General features: G+C 44.2%; 1 protein-coding gene across 1 annotated transcript in view; it reads left to right on the forward strand.

Moving 5' to 3' along the window:
* Prosbeta5 (Proteasome beta5 subunit) overlaps positions 1-15,552 on the forward strand; it is a 51,959-nt gene extending 36,407 nt beyond the window's left edge. Inside the window, exons 2-8 of the mRNA XM_089581887.1 lie at positions 299-485; positions 547-697; positions 8,524-8,635; positions 9,421-9,520; positions 10,612-10,641; positions 12,588-12,792; positions 15,409-15,552. Of these exons, the coding sequence (XP_089438013.1) occupies positions 339-485; positions 547-697; positions 8,524-8,635; positions 9,421-9,520; positions 10,612-10,641; positions 12,588-12,792; positions 15,409-15,500 (837 nt within the window). The 5' untranslated portion in view covers positions 299-338 and the 3' untranslated portion in view covers positions 15,501-15,552. The remainder of the gene's footprint in view (positions 1-298; positions 486-546; positions 698-8,523; positions 8,636-9,420; positions 9,521-10,611; positions 10,642-12,587; positions 12,793-15,408) is intronic.
* The last annotated feature ends 901 nt before the right edge of the window (positions 15,553-16,453 follow it).

Here is a 16,453-nt window from a genome sequence, read left to right on the forward strand (position 1 = left end):
TCTTCATCACCAATTTGAGTATCTTCGTTGAGATGTTTAAAATATCACTCCCGTTTATTCCGTGGAAGTGGCCATATTGTGTGAGAAATGAAGCGCCATCCATGTACGCACAATGTTTATAATTTCAACTCATTACTAGTCAAATAAATTATTCTTTTATACTACATTTTTATACTATATAAAAATAAAATTAAGGTATTACTTTAGAATATACTTGGTTGTGGTATTCATTTTGTAAAATAGGTTGACAGCGCCTCTACGCATTGTTTTATGAGAATTCGATTGTGTCTGCTTGCAGAAGTGGGCATTTCCTGGCGGTGTGCGATTTGTGTTGTATCATGGCTCTCGAAGAAGTCATCAAGTTGAATTTGCGCTCTGGCTTTGGCAAAGCATCTTTAGACCAGCAGGATCTTCTTGCGTATGGCGATGCTTTTGGATCGAATTTGAAATGCCACACACAGTTGGCTCTTCCTCCGTTTCCAAATGTGAGTAAGCCTTACCTCGTCTTGTTTCTCATACTGACGCTGGTGCCTTTGAAATGTGCAGCCTCAGGAAGGAATGGCAGCGCTGTTGAAGGATGATTCTGGGAAGCAGATCAAGATGCATTATGACAAGGGTACGACTACGCTTGCGTTCAAGTACAATGGCGGAGTTATCGTGGCTGCAGACTCCCGAGCCACGGGTGGAGAGTACATTGGTAAGAGCCAGCGCATGAATGGTTAAATCTTTGTGGTGCGCCATTTGCAACCTTATTTTGCGGTGGTTGGACACAAGGCGTTCAGAATTACTGAAGATACTCCTCAATCTGACTGTGTGCAGTAGGCTATGCTATGCTGTCGGTTGTAGATGGCATACAGCTCGGGTAGATTACAGGAGTTAACTTTCCAGTTAAATTGATGGAGAAATGTACCTAGAACTCTCTCATACCGTGTGGTGTTCAACCTGTAAGCGCAGGATAAAGCACAAGCTCATATGTGTGCTTTATCCTGTGCTGTGCTTTCATCGAATGACGCTGCAAAAAAGCACCTAAAGAAATAGTGAGGAAAGCCCAGACATTTTCTTTTTGTTATCAGGTAACCATTGTAAGAAAGATTTTTACGGCATTTTATTCGTGGTTTGAAAATAGTTAACCCCCTGTGGCCTCTTAGTCTTTTGCATAGTCTTTTGCAAGAAGCCTTTGGAGCCACTTTTTTGTTATTTGGGTTGTGTTTTAAATGTCGCCTTGTCATTTTAATCAGAATAGCTGTAAAATCCGTACTGACTTGCGTCCTCTTTCGTTGGCATTTTCTCTTTGTTTGTGCAATTTAGTTTTGGCACAATATATTAATTAGCCAAGGCCTGTAAGCTACTGTTTCATTTGGTACTGTATTTCAGTATTAGACTTACTGGTGCCAAAATGGTGCCCAAGTGTACTTGAGCCAAAGGACATGATTTAGGACAATGAAAAAAAGCCGGTGGCTCAGTGGTTACGGCGCTCGGCTGCTGACCCGAAAGACGCGGGTTCGATCCCGGCTGCGGCGGCTGAATTTCGATGAAGGCGAAATTCTAGAGGCCGTGTGCTGTGCGATGTCAGTGCACGTTAAAGAACCCCAGGTGGTCGAAATTTCCGGAGCCCTTCACTACGGCGTCTCTCATAGCCTCAGTCGCTTTGGGACGTCGCTTTGGAAACGTCAGTCGCTTTGGAAACACCCCACAAACCAAACCAAACCAAACCGAAAAAAAGCAGGGGACATGACAGACCCTCGGGAAGAGTCAAGATACCAAAGTGTCATGAGGTCCTTTTTCTTTTTTATTACTAAAAAGATCATGGCAGTGCTTGCCGTTATTCTCGCAAAGTGTAAGTTACCATGCCTGACAGGCTGGTGACAATTGTAGTCATTGCTTTATTGCTCCAATTGTTGGTGGTTCATAATATTTGTGCCCTCATCCTTTATTGCAGAAATGCTAATACTTAAGGTTAACGATGCCACTCTTTTGAGTAATCACCACTGTTCACCGTTTACACTCTGAGGGTGCAAGATATGTGCGTGTTCCTATACATGGCTTGCACGAGGCATCACTTCTGCCTGCATCAACCTCTGGCAGCCATGCTGCCGAACCATTTGTCCATCACCAACCTTCTGCCCTGTGATGCCTGACCGCTCTTGGGATGCGTTGGATCATTTTCTTATCCTTTTGGGTGTGATGCCTTCACAGGGAAATGAGCCATTCAGTGCAGGCTGTTACTCTGAACTTGTTGGATTGACACGTGTACGCTATGTAGAAAAGGTGCAAATTTACATTTGTTTGTTTGTTATACCACAAAGGTCCCTGGCCAGGGCATTACATGAAGGGTGGGCATAACATAGCAAAAGATGTTAGGTGAGAAGGCTTGGATGACGGGCTTCGATTGCAAACTTTGAAGCGTGACAGGTCACTGATCGTGACGATATGTTCAGGCAAGGGATTCCAGTCAATGGCAGTTCAGACAGACAAAACATGAATTCTGGTATGTAACTGTGCATGCGTGTGGGGGTACACAGCGTTGGAGTGAGTACTGCGGGAGTAGCAGTAGGGTGGTCTGTAATATTGTTGTCTGGTGGCAGTGAATGACGAAATCTGTGAAAGACAGAGAGCCAGGCTATCCTATGATGGGATGTGAGGCAGTATAGATAAAGCTGCACTTTTCAATGCTATAATACTGCTGTTGTAAGAGTAATCAGATAGAATAAATCTAGTGGCTCGGTTCTGAATGGATTTGAGGGTTGTCATTAGGTTATTATGGTGAGGGTCAAAGTGCTAGCATATTCTAGTTTAGGGCAGATCAGGGTCTTGTAGGCAGGCAGTTTAACAGAAGAGAGCAATATTCGCCTTACAGTGGACAGCTTCATTTTGTGTCACCTCACATGCTGTGTCGCAGGCATGGTGCAAGCCCCAGATTGCGACGTAGATAACCTAATACTCGGTTAGCCAAATTAGTGACGCTGTTTGCATGACGTGTCCAAGTTGAATCATCAGAAATATGAACACTTAAGTATTTGCAGGAGTCAGTAAGGGGGATGATATTATCATTAATAAAATAAGTAGTAACTACAATGGCGGCAGTGGAATGATAGCAGGGAGTCTTGCATACATTGAGATGTTTCACGATATGGATCCGTACACAGTGCAACCAGGGCCGGCTTGCACGAAACAAATAAGACCGGCTTATTTCCAGTCTAATCTTATCCGCGGTCTAAAAGCTCTCTCGGTTTTGAAGAAAGGAAAGGCGCATAGCTGGTTCATTTTGTCAGTGGACACCTCAAATGCACCACGAACTCCGACTGAAAGTTCGGTAACTCAATGTTTTAGTCGGCGTTCGTGCGCATTTGAGGCACTCACCGACAAAGTGAACCATCTATGCGCCTTTCCTTTCTTCAAAACCGAGAGAGCTTTTAGACCGCGAATAAGATTAGACTGGAAATAAGCCGGTCTTATTTGTTTCGTGCAAGCCGGCCCAGGAGTTGACACAATGATGGACATTGATGTGTTCCCTGAAGTGACCTGTCTAGTTTACTCGTCCAGCTTTGTGATATTGGAAGAAATGAAGGCACACAACTATTTCACCAGCGGGTGGCTGAGAAGCCCGTCTGTGATGGGCCTACAAGGCGAAAAACTCTGCCTTCGCATGCCGGTTTTTCTGTCATTGTTGCTCAATACACTCGTGGCGATTAGAACCAGCCTGCCTGGTGCTGTTGTCAAGCTGCAGCAATGGCACCCTGTCTGGGTTTGTGTTGTCAGACATGGATGGCGTCCCTGCAAATAAAAAGCATTGACTTCTTCAGGGTATGGCCCTTGCTTCCCACATCTTTGTAAGCATTTAGTTCATGGCCTCTTGCCTGTCACGAAGTGCACTCCGCACACACATAAAATGGGGTTCTTGGGGTGAAAATTGTCTCGCTTAATACGATCCAGCCACAACCCGTGTCGATTCGTACTGAGCATCTTTGAGCGCTTGCAGTTGTCTGCGATGATCTTGGGAATGCGTAAAAAGTTTGTGTTAGTCTGCTTCTATTTTCGCCTGGCGCTGTCGCTGCTGTTGGAGCAGCCAACGACTCACACAATACCTAACTAAAGCTGCGGATGGATGCACACTAACATGATGTGAGCTGACAGAGGCAGCGGTAAGCTATAGGCAGTCTGGCAGTGGTTTGGCAGCATGGCCAGCTGGCATCCTACGGTCACTGGATGTTACATCTGTGCAAGCCATGTATGCTTGGGTCTGTGGTAGCACTTGAAAGCACAGCTGTTAAGCACCCACTCTTTGGGCTGAACGTTGATGGTGTTGGCTTAGTTGGCGGAGTGGCCTTGGGAGGATGGTTACCATGCAATGAAGTGGAGTTAGGTTACCGTGGAAGGAGAACGGTGTGGTGAGAGTGGAAGAATGTGGCGCGCTGCATCTGCAGTGGGTGTTGTGAAACTCTCCACACGCTTGGAGCGGCTAGCTGGAGAGGAGCGCAAGTTGAAGAACAAGTATGTGTGGAAAATAGTGGTCTATTACTATACATATATGCATGTCTCTCTTAAATTCTTCTCCTCAGTATATCGCAAAAGCAGAACACCTCGACAGCTGTGCTGAAAATTTGCCTTGGACAGTATTGTACTAATCATCCAGTGTGTTTTTTTTTCGTTGTCCTACAAATATGGTCCTTTATGTGCTGTTGTCTTTTACTGTCTTGTAAGTTGTATGTTTCTGAGGGGGTGAATTGCAAAGCATGATCAATGACTTGAAGAGGCAAAGCAGAACGGTGGCTGTAAAAATTAATATGCAGAAAGCTAAAGTAATGTTGAAGAGTCTCGGAAGGAAACATCAGTTTACAATTGGTAGCCAGGCACTGGAAGTGGTGAATGTCTGCTTAGGGCAGGTTGTGACCGCAGATCCAGACCACAACACTGAAGTAACTAGAAGAATAACAATGGGGTGGAGTGCATTGGGCAGGTACTCTCAGATTATGAATGGCAGTTTACCAGTATCCCTCAAGGGAAAAATATATAATAGCTATATATTACATGTACTCACCTATGGGGCAGAAACACGGCAGCTAAATAAAACTGCTCATCTTAAAATGATGGGTGTAATGTTGAGAGACAGGTATGAGAGCAGGGTGAATCAGTGAACAAACGCGGGTCTATGACATCCTAGTTGAAATCAAGAAGTAGAAATGGGCTTGCGCAGAGCATGTAATTCTGACAACGGATGGGCGTTAAGGGTAATGGCTTGGATTCCAAGGGGAGGCAAGAGTAGGAGGGACCAGCAGAAAGTTAGGCGGGTGGATAAGACTAAGAAGTTTGCAGACGTAATGTGGCCATGGCTGGCACAGGACAGGGTTAATTGGAGAGACATGGGAGAAGCCTTGTCCTGCAGTTGGCACAGTCAGGCTGATGATGAGTCGTGTTTCTGATCATAGCATACTTCAGGGTGGAGACGTGGTGTTTTGTGAATCTGTCACAGTAAACCAGTCTCTGCTCGACCCCCTTTTATTTTCTCTTTTTATTTTCAGTCACTGTAAACATCTGTTTTGTAAATGAAGTATGGCCTGGCCAAAACATGTGGAGAGCTCTTTTTTTTTTTTTTTAAGGGGCAGGGGCTAAGCAAGTATGTCCCCTGCCATGCTGTTTGATAGCATTCCTTTGCTAATGCAGCTGTCTTGACGATGGAAACTTCCATTAGCCAGAAGAATAAAGCTTCCCACATTATTTTATAGACTTCCGTGAAAGTTCATAGCTCACAAAGTAGTGGTCAGTTCTGTCAGCTGCCCCCACATCCTCCATATCGCCACTGTCACTTGGATCAGCAGGTGTTGTGTTGATCTTCTGGAGGAGGAGCACAGTTCTGCCTTTCACTTAAATAATTGTTACTAGTATCTGTAAACTCGTGTGATCCATTCCTATAAAATGAGTGTGGTAAAAACCTCTATCCTGGAGTGCACCACATCACATATAGAATATGCGGAGAAAAACTTGTGGGGGCCCTTTTCATGAAAAAAAAAAGTGGAACTTTTTTGAAGTATATTAGTTAAACTCACTGGATGATTGTGATACTCAGTAATGCGATTTTTCACTGCATCTGTTGAGGTATACTGATTTTGCAGAATACTGAGGTAATGAATTTGAGAGAGACGTGCATATATGTACAGTTATAGCCCCCTCTTTTTAGTTTCCATGCACTCTTTCTTCGACTAGCATTCCACTCCTCAGGCAGCGCATTTTACACCAGCTGCCACAGACGGAGTGCGGCACATTCCTTCTTTCGCAGTAACTACCCTTCTGCGCTCGCTCTGCTGGTTACGCCCACAACACCGATGCTCAACACAAGGAACAGGCACTGCAAAAGATCTAGCTAGATTGGTGGCACCAGCTGCTTAAAGGGACACTGAGGAGAAATTGAAGTTGGCTTGTATCGACAGAATACCAGCTCCTGATTACAAAAACGCCACTCATACTGACAACAAAGCTCTTGTAATGTAGAAAAGAGCAAGAACCAAAATACAGGTATCGCCGCCACAGGCCAAACTCGCAAGTACAAGCGTGATGAGATCATAGAACAAAGCAGTGTTGCTAGAACCAATGGTTCTAGCAACGCTAGGACACGAGAAGCACAAATCACTGAGGCGCAGCCAATGCATGCGCAAATCTCCTTGACGTCGCCAGATGGCGCCACGTGCCGGGCAACTACGCGCTCGCCTGAAGCATCGGGACCAATCAGCGCCTGCTCGCCGGCGTTAGGCGGGCTCCCGGTATTCCGCTAGCGGTATCAAGGTACACGGTATGCTAAAAGTGTCTATTTGCGAGAACTTCGTTGACGACTTCGAGAACGAGATCCATCGTAACGCTGGCAAAACGCCAGTGCAAACGTAATCGAAGCGACTGTAGCGACGGCCGCAATAGCCGAGAGATGCCTTCAACGTGCGGCCGGCGGTAGCTTTCTTTTCGGCTGCTGCTAGGCCGCACTGCTGGCAGCCAGAAATCACGGAGTCTGCGTTACGTCATGTGCACGTCATGTTTCACGTCTCTTAGTCCTCTGTCGTCATAGACGAATCCCAAGTTTGAATCAGAGCGGCGGAAAAAATTTTTTCAACTTCGAATCCAAATTTCTTAGAAATAAATGCATCTTTCACTGCCGGCCAAGTGGCAACAAAGCCATGACATGCCGAACTATCGGATTTTACTATAAAAAAAATATTAATAGTGCTCTCCTCAGTGTCCCTTTAACTACAAGTGCATAATCTTGTTCCATGTAGTTTTGGCACCCACCGCAGTGTCTCAGTGGCTATGGTGTTGGATGAAATCCTGGCTGTGGTGGCCACATTCATTGGAGGCAAAATGCAAAAATGCCTGCGTGCTGTGCAATGTTGGTGAATGTTAAAGAACCCAGGTGTTCAAAATTGAACCAAAGCCGTCGACCACAGCATCTCTCATATCCCTTGTGTAGCTTCAAGACATAGAACCCCACACGCCCCACTGCACCACACACCCCACTGCACCACACACAAAATTTTAGCCCAAAAAGCGCCTTCAAAGTACAAATGCTGGCTGTGCAGTATGACAACAAAGGTCCCGTACTGCACCGGCACCACACAAGCACAGAAATCCAGCCCAAAAAGTGCTTTCTAAGTATAAATGTTGGCTGTGCAGTATGAAAACAATAGTTCCTCTACATATGCAGTTTGGCCCAAAAATGTCAACTAAGAACAAGTTAAAAATTTGAATGGGCTTCATTGTATTTCACAGCCCATTTTCCTCAGTGGAAAGCCCCTGCTGCGTAGGTATGACATGCTTTGACGTGATTGTGCTCAATGGTAATTTCTTACAGTTTTTCTCTTTTTGTTCAGCAAATAAACAGCAGTAAAAGCAAGGTATGGTAGGTGCAGGCTTGAAATCACGTTTCAAAGCTCTCGTGATGTGTTTCTACTAATCACAGCCTCAGTTATATTTTACGGTTTGCAAGGCCTGAATTTTCACTTTTCTCACATTTTTTATACCTTTCTGCAGCGCTCTTTGCAAAAGGCCTGAACAGGCCAGAAAGAGCAAAACATACTTTCCAGTGAGAGCAGCCACTTGGTGGTATGCTTTTTTACGGCTGCATCGTGTATTGAAAAAGAAATTATTGAGCATTGCCAATGGCACTTCGTAAACCACCATCACAAAAACAAAAAGGCACTTCTACAGCATAGATAGTAGCCGAAATTGTAAGATAGGTTCTTTATTAGTAGTGGAAGAACACAGAACAAGAATCCAGTTTTTATTTTTTACCAAGATTAATTTCTGACCCCTATCCACCCTTAGAGGGACACTAAGGACAGCTCCCCATCTCCCCTCTTATGCACCTTTGTTTGGCTTTGATGATGCAGTACCTTCTTAAGCCAGCTAGCCCTATCGCTCCATTTCCTTCACGTCTCGTTCTGTGAACAGTAGAAGTGATGTTGAACAGCTGCTGCGACTGTGATGTTGGCTTAGAGCTAGGCAGTAGCACACACATACAATTTTACCCCATTGCCTCTGCAGGTTCACAGACAGTGAAGAAAATTATTGTGATCAACAAATACCTCCTGGGAACCATGGCAGGTGGGGCTGCAGACTGTGTCTACTGGCAACGTGTTCTCGCTGAGCGGTGCCGGTAAGACATTTTTGCCTTTATTTTCGTGTAACTGGGTGCACTTCATGTTGGAAAATAAGAAGATTCCTGTTAGTTTTATTGGTGTCCAGTGTTTTCTACAGTTGGATCATGTCAGAACCACCTTCAGCCTGCTACAAAAAACCAGCTGATGTTGACTTTTTTTTTTTTTTTTTTTCGCATCTATAGCTCAAGTTCAGTTCCATACACGGTTAACTGCTCTATCTTATGTTACTAATTTTGACAATCAGTGGTAATAACCATGTTCATTGTTGAACTACTCTCACTTCACTACAAACGTATAGCATTTGCAATTAAGTGATACTTTGTTCACTGCTTCATAGTAGCTATGAAAAAATGTGTGGTTATGTGTTCAACTCGCAATGAAGAGCTTTTAATTGGGTAAGCAGTTTTTATAGGTCATATCTGGAAAAAGGCTAAGATGTTGCAAATGTGGTATACAAACTTTCAGCTATCAAATCACTTGGTACTTTTCGCTTTTACATTAAAGAAGTGAGTAGTTTCCCGACACGCCATAGCTTTCACTCTCTAACCAGGTTCAGTGGTAGTTAAACAGCAGCAAATTTTTTTGTTTTGGTGTGCAGGGATTGCACTGAGGTTGGGTGCGGTATTGTTTTGATCGTCTTGTTTTGGCATTCTTGGCCTTAATGAGCCTTTATTTCATGGTGAAGCATCATGCTATGTCCTTGACAACCCTTTCCTTTGAGTGTTGGTCGTGACGTTCTGAAGAGGTCTGGTGCTTTATTGTTTCATTTTTCCTCTCAAAGCATATATGAGCTCAGAAATAGAGAGAGGATCTCTGTAGCTGCTGCATCCAAGCTTCTGGCCAACATTCTCTACAACTACAAGGGCATGGGTCTCTCCCTGGTGAGTGGAGCACATTTGAGGGTGTCAAATCGCAGCTGCTTTTATCTGTCTGTCCATCTGAGTTTTGCCTGCTTGCTTGTTTGATGGCTTGAACAAAGCAGCAATAGCTGTATGCTAAACTTTATTCAGTCTGTTTTCCTTTCTGCTGTTGTTGTGTTGAACATGTCCGTACCTAGAACCTAGTTTTGAGCATCACATAGTGCAATTTTTAACAAAACATGTTGTCATAATGTTGTTTAGTCATGCTTAAAGGGCAACTGAAGAGGTTTTAGAATGATGTGAGTTTAAATGAGCCAGATGTGTGAAACTTGCTAGCAAAGCAAGCGAAATCTTTTTGCGCTAGCATTTGAAATGGTGACGAAATCGCCGATTAAAGCGGCGTCGGCGTTCAGGCTTCTCTGCAGTGCACAGCAACAGGCAGAGGCTGCAACGATGGTGTCACATATGGTGGCGCTAAGTTTCCAGCAAAGAAGCTGTTGTTTCAAGGAAGAAAATGAATGCTGCCGAAGGTGAAGCTCACAAAACATTGTTTGGCGGTGTCCTATGACGCATGGCAGCATGTAGACGAAGGCAGAATTCATCTGAAATTTCGGCTACAACAACGTCACCACGAGTTTCCCCACACTCCAACGTAGTGAGAAGCCTGAACATCGTCATCATTTCAATCGGTGATTACGTCACCATTTTAAATGCTAGCGCAAAACTACTTTGCATGCCTTACCTAGAAACTTCACAGATATAAATTCTTGAATAACTTCAAATTCTCTAAAAACCATTTCACCTTCCCTTTAAGGTGATGACCAAAACCTAGGCCTTTTCTTAGTGGTTTTCATGCTTTCATACGATAGTTGTCATCCCTTGTTACCACAGTAAGGTTGCTATATACTGTTGTCGTATTATGTTTGAAAGGTTTTTCCTCTGAAATTAGACGCTCCTCTTTTCGTTAATTTACTTGTCTTGACAGTTAACGTGCTTATGAGAACTTCGAAACAAAATGTCGGGAAGGCAAATATTTTAATGAAGTGCATTCTTGTAATGTGTTTAGGTTTGCAAGTCGTTTTAATTTTTTCCTCGTTCCCTTCCTTTTCTAGGGTGTCATGATCTGTGGGTGGGACAAACGAGTAAGTGGAACTGGATGTTGCTTATATTTCCTATCATAAAGGAGCAGTAAAATAAATAGCCATTAGTTGTGTTTATTGATTTGAAAAATTTCAGTGCCACGATCGTGGCTTTTTTCTTTGCCTATGCATTGTAATCAGCATATTATTGTGAGTGTGTAGATACATTAATGAATGTCTTAAATTGTGCAAGTTCACCTGCATTAGTTTTAGGGCAGATTTTACTTAGCAGACTTTTGTGGTCATGATTGCAGAAGCAAAAGCTCCACTACTCCCCACACGTTATTCCTGGTGAGCGAGTAAATCTATATTGCTGTAGGAAGAAAAGGGGAAAGGAATGGGAGATGCTGCATGTCTATACGTTGGTCACTAATAGTGACCCCAGAGGCCGGCATTCACTACAGAATCCCACAAGGAAATAAAGCGTCACTCACATTGCGGGGAGGAGTGTGTGAACATTTACGTGAGTGTTTTTTGTAGCCAAGGCAATGGAGGAGTATTGGTTCTAACGTCAACATTCAGAAGCAGTGTTCTAGTAGATTGTCTGCTTTCCTGCCTATTTGGGATCAGGGGTCCAGAATAGATGCCCCAGTGTCCATGCTGCTGTGTGTTAATGAAACAAACATAGGCGTGTGGCCTTTGTTTTTTGTTTCTCTAATTCTGGTTAAAAGCAGCCTGTGTGGTGAAAATAGGGAGCAACGTCGTGTGCACTGAAATTAAAAAAAAAAAATTATTGATGCAAGTATTCATGCGCAAGTGAAAAACCATTCAAAAGGGAATACACCTGACCTGCTCCTACTGAGTGCCGCGAGCTCCCATATACTGTTGGGAGCAAGTTGTTCATACTATGCACCATTGCAAGTCTTGATGCTCTTGCGATGCCTTCCAGCATTTTCACTGAGAAGTTCACGAATTGAAACAAAAAAAACTGACATGCACCTAAAAAAAAAATATGGCCACCTCGTCTCCTGCCTTGACAGCAGGCATTGGAAAGTGGCGCGCTGCAATGAAGTCCAAACAGAGATAGTGTGATATACACCACTTGTAAACCTAACAGTATAAAAAGATAGTTAATCATTTTTTGACATTAATGCTTGGTGTTTTATGTTCAGCATGTTTCACAACAAATATTACTGATATTTATCAGTCACCTCTGTAATGCGTTCACCTCCAGGTGGTATAGCATAGTTTGCTACTTGTACCGAAAACACCACTGGCTGCTCCAAACTATCATTTATTCTGTTCCAAAACATGCTCCAAGAATTTATATGTTGCTTCATTTGCACCTTTTTCTTTCTCTGCATTGGGCTGTGGCTACAAAGTGAGAGAAGCTGCTCTATATTGACATTTTGCCTGCTGCAAAGCTTGTCCCAAAGCGCCCTTGGTCATTTCCATTGTTTTCAGAATTTACTTTTACTGTTGGGTTCTTTTCACATAGTGTGAATTAAGCTCCTATGGATGCCTTATATTTCACTGTGCCCTTGTTTTTTTGCTTAGTTATGTTTGCACAGTGACTTTTGGTGAGCTTGAAAAGTCACTGAGCCTCTACTGGGTATTCAGTTACTGTCTGCAACGTAATGTGCGTTAAGTAATGGCAGTTGAAGTAGACATGCCTCGAGCTATATTCTTGCAGCTGTCTTCTGCTGTTAGGTTTTAGATAGTATCATTGCCCCCCCTCCCTTCACTATATGGTGCTGAGCTGCTCAGCTCAAGTTTGTGAGACCAATCCGGGCTGCGACATTGCATTTCAGTGGAGGAGGAATGCAAAAACACTTGTTCCGAGAGATTTCAATGCACTTTGAAGAATCTAAAGCCTCCACTATGGCATTCCTTATTGTCGTTAATTTTGCTTTGTATTTAGATCTTACTTTTTTGTAATATTGTGTTTGTTGAACTGTAAAAGGAAAGGCAGCTTACAATGGATTTTCAAATAATACTTGCAAATGCAGGGACCTGGCCTCTACTATGTGGACAATGAAGGGAACCGGCTTTCAGGCAACCTTTATTCATGTGGCTCTGGCTCAACGTATGCCTATGGTATTCTGGACAATGGATACAACTATGACTTGTCAGATGAGGAAGCCATCGAACTTGGCCGCAAAGCCATTTTCCACGCCACATTCAGGGACTCTGCCAGTGGAGGCATTGTACGCGGTAAGGGGTTTTCGTTGACTTCATGTACGTGCCGCTGCGGTGGCTCAGTGGTTATGGTGCTCGGCTGCTGACCCGAAAGACATTCCAAAATGAAAATGTATTAGTCACTGGACTACTCATTCACGCTTGTGCTGCCGTCATCATCGCTGCTGCGGTCCCACAGCACGTTGCAACGTTGTCATCCTGCAAAATCCCACACTTCACAAATAACTGCACCATGACATCGCGTGGAGCAACTGAAAATTTTGCCTGGCTGCAGCCACCACGCCTCTATCACCCGTTCCCAAAACATCGAACTTGCGGCCCGGCACACAGTTGTTCATTTCTTCAGCATAAAGAATGACAGCCATCTTGAATGTAGCAGTGAGTGAGCGCCAAACGCTTACCGGCGCCAGGTCACAAATGACGACTGACAAAGCACTAGTTTAAAAACTGGTAAAACATGGCTGGTAATCAAGTCAAATGCGTCGAGATAGTCAAAGAGAAACTAAGCATGGGCGGCATCGGCTCTTCCGTCAGCTGCTGACACTCCCCAGAAATGCTGCTGTTAATAGTGGCGGTAACAAAGACCCGGATAAAAGCACCGGATAACAAAGACCAATGGCACTGTGCAAGCCACTGTAAATCTGAAACAGAAAGCCATGGAAACATGTTGCATAACGATGATGGTAGTGGATGTGGTGTGGGAAAAACTAACTGGCACCATCTTGTAATACTTCGTGGGACTACGCGCATTCTAGTTTTTTTTCCTTTTTTTTTCAAAATTTTTGCGCTAAAAGTGGGGGTGTGGGCTATACACGAGGGCGGCTTATACACGAGTATATACGGTAATTTATAACCGAATTTTGTATTTCACTTGTTCCATTTTCTTCAGCCATGCGGTGGCTATGACATAAAAGGTCTGTATAGGTCACGTGAAGCATGAGAAAAAAAATTAGGAAGGCGCTTATGCTTTGCCTTAAGAGTAGACTCGATAGCGCCCTCTCCTGCCTTTTTTCTCTGTTTCTTATTCATTTTTCATCAATCACATCACTGATTATGGTAATCAGTTGCAATCACAAATACCGATTACCAATTACAGAGCTCAATTATCGATTACCAGTCACTATCTCTGCTACACTGCACGACATACTATGCCACGTGTGTTCGTACACACCATTTGTTTCAGTATTATGAAGCACCATAGCACCGTCTTTTCATTCCGTGCCATTTCTGATGCCTAATTTGCATATTTCATGGGTTCTTTGTTTTTATTTAGAATAATATCGATGCACGATCCAAACACACACGTTACTAAGTCGTACATAGCACAACGTCTTCCTCTAACATGCTTGAACCAACAACCCTCTATGGTCTATGCGTTGCATGCCCGCCTGGCACTTGGAGGGCCCGGGTTCGAACCCCAGTGCCGGCTAATTTTAGAGTGATAGCTGTACTCCTATCATTACCCCCCTCCCCGGCGAGTTTCAGCGTATGACCTCTGGCTCCGCAATTTGACCTCTAAAGAGCCGCACGTGTTTCTAGTCGCGTACCCCATGCATGCCAGCTGCTGTGGAGAGGAGCGGAGAAGGTAGTCACGTACGCCGTGTGTGCTGCAGAGAGGAGGAGGAGGAAGGTAGCGGCATCCCAGCAGATGTGCACTCTGTTGCTGCGTTGCGGAGAGGCAGAAAGGAGGCATCCCAGGTGTGCTGCGTACTCCCTCTGTTACGTCACACACCTTGACCGAGTGGAGCCGGAAAGTGTCTGCCAGCGCCGTATGCGCAGGGCATGAAGGTGGTTTCTGCATAGAACAGTGGTGCACTTTAATGCACCCAACAGAACGCTGTTTGTGTTTGATGTAGTGCCCGGTCGCCCACAGCCAAAGTTCTCGGCCGGGCAAGGTAATAAATAATTGAAACCAGCGTTGTCTTACATCACCGGAACTATCGCTTGACATTTGCTTCAGCAGCGTTGAACCCCTATTTTTATTTATTTGTGTTTTTCTCATTTAAAACTTGTAGGGTGATTTTTTTTCGACGCCAGGTTTTCAGCATAAAACTGCATTATAATCGCTGCTTGGTCAGGATCTTGAGGAAGGCTGTCATTGGCGTAGTGAAAGTGGCAAAGCAGCAATTATATCTCAATTCTTTTCTTGCTTCCTATGGAACTTTGCGGAACTTTGACATCATATCTATGCTGGGCTGTTGAAACCGAAACAGGTGAAAGAAAAAATTCAATCAAATTACTTAGTGATAGTAGGCAAATACCATGCGGTGATCTCACGTATACTTAGTAATGTCTTATGCATCATTACAACGCAGAAAACATGCAACAGAAATCTTGTGTCTGTACTGCTTTGGGTAAATTACCTGACACCTCAGTTTTTGGGAGGAAGGGAACTGAGAACAGCCAGCAGAGCAGTGAGAAACAAGTGTCATAACTGGGCTGCTTATTGTGTTGTGGTTTTCATGAAACCATGCTTAAAAGAATTGTCAAATGTTGCTGTAGCAAAACAGTCATGCCTAGACTGCTGCCAAGACGCTTTTTGCATGGGCAATGGTCTTGGCATCCACGAGACTGCACACCTCTTTGGAGTGTGCTCATGTTTCCTTACTCCAACAAATTGTTTTTTTATAGTGTATCGTGTCAAGGAAACCGGCTGGGAGTGCATCAGTGAGGAGGACTGCAAGGACCTGTACTACAAGTATCAGGCTGAGAGGATGCAGTGATTCTCTTCTCCTACTGACTTGTATTGCACCAATAAACAAGCAGGAACATTGATCATAATTGCCTTTGTCATCCTTTGCATTTTGAATACCTGACATCATTTCTACAATTCACTCTTTGTTGACTGAAGAGTTTTGTTCTGGTGAGTGTTGACCTTAGCAGGGATGAAAGTAACAGTGAGTAGCACCCGCAGTGCCCCGAATGCAGAAGGCATGGCATGCTGCCATTTCCCAACTCCCTAAGCTGCTAGTGGTGCACACTGGAGCTGCTCCAGCCCACCACCGAAAACCATGTACCAGTACTCAATCCTGTGCACTGTGCACAGCCACAGTTTTCAAACAGCATGTGGGGCGGTCGGTTCATTGCACCACAGCTTCAAGCATGATCATGTTTTTGAAATTCCAAAAACTCCTGTATATAGCTGTTACCATGAAGACTTACTGCCTTCCTGTGCATGTAACGGGATCCAGGAAGGAATGAAAGGGAAAGACATCAAATCTTTATCATTAATCACAAAATATAACTTCGCTTAGCAGTGACTGTGGTACATCAGTGTATTGCTTGGCAGGCAAACTAGCAAGGATTTAATTCTTGGAGGGTGTGGAGATCTTGAGGCTTGCCACAGCCAGGGCGAAGTTTTGCAGTGCAGCATAAATGGAACAAAACATCAATGGAGGCTCACTTGCAAAGGCCGGCTGCACTGCCTCCAGGTGTTCTCTTTCTCCCATTAATAGAAGGAACATGGAACACAATGGCACCTCTTTATCTGTGGACTTCTGCATCACACACTCATCTTGCATGCTGGTTCTTCATGTGAAAGTCTCGTAGCATATCCTTGAGTGTTGTGGAGTATAAATGCAAGTGTGGCTGTTTGCACCCCCTGCAGGGCCAAAAAGTCTTGAGAGCAAAAGCTTGTGCAATGCATAAGAGGTTCAACTGCCTTTGTAGGCCATTT

Source organism: Amblyomma mixtum, chromosome 3 (genome assembly GCF_055824585.1).
Source record: "Amblyomma mixtum isolate Tamu chromosome 3, ASM5582458v1, whole genome shotgun sequence".
Lineage (NCBI taxonomy): Eukaryota > Metazoa > Arthropoda > Arachnida > Ixodida > Ixodidae > Amblyomma > Amblyomma mixtum.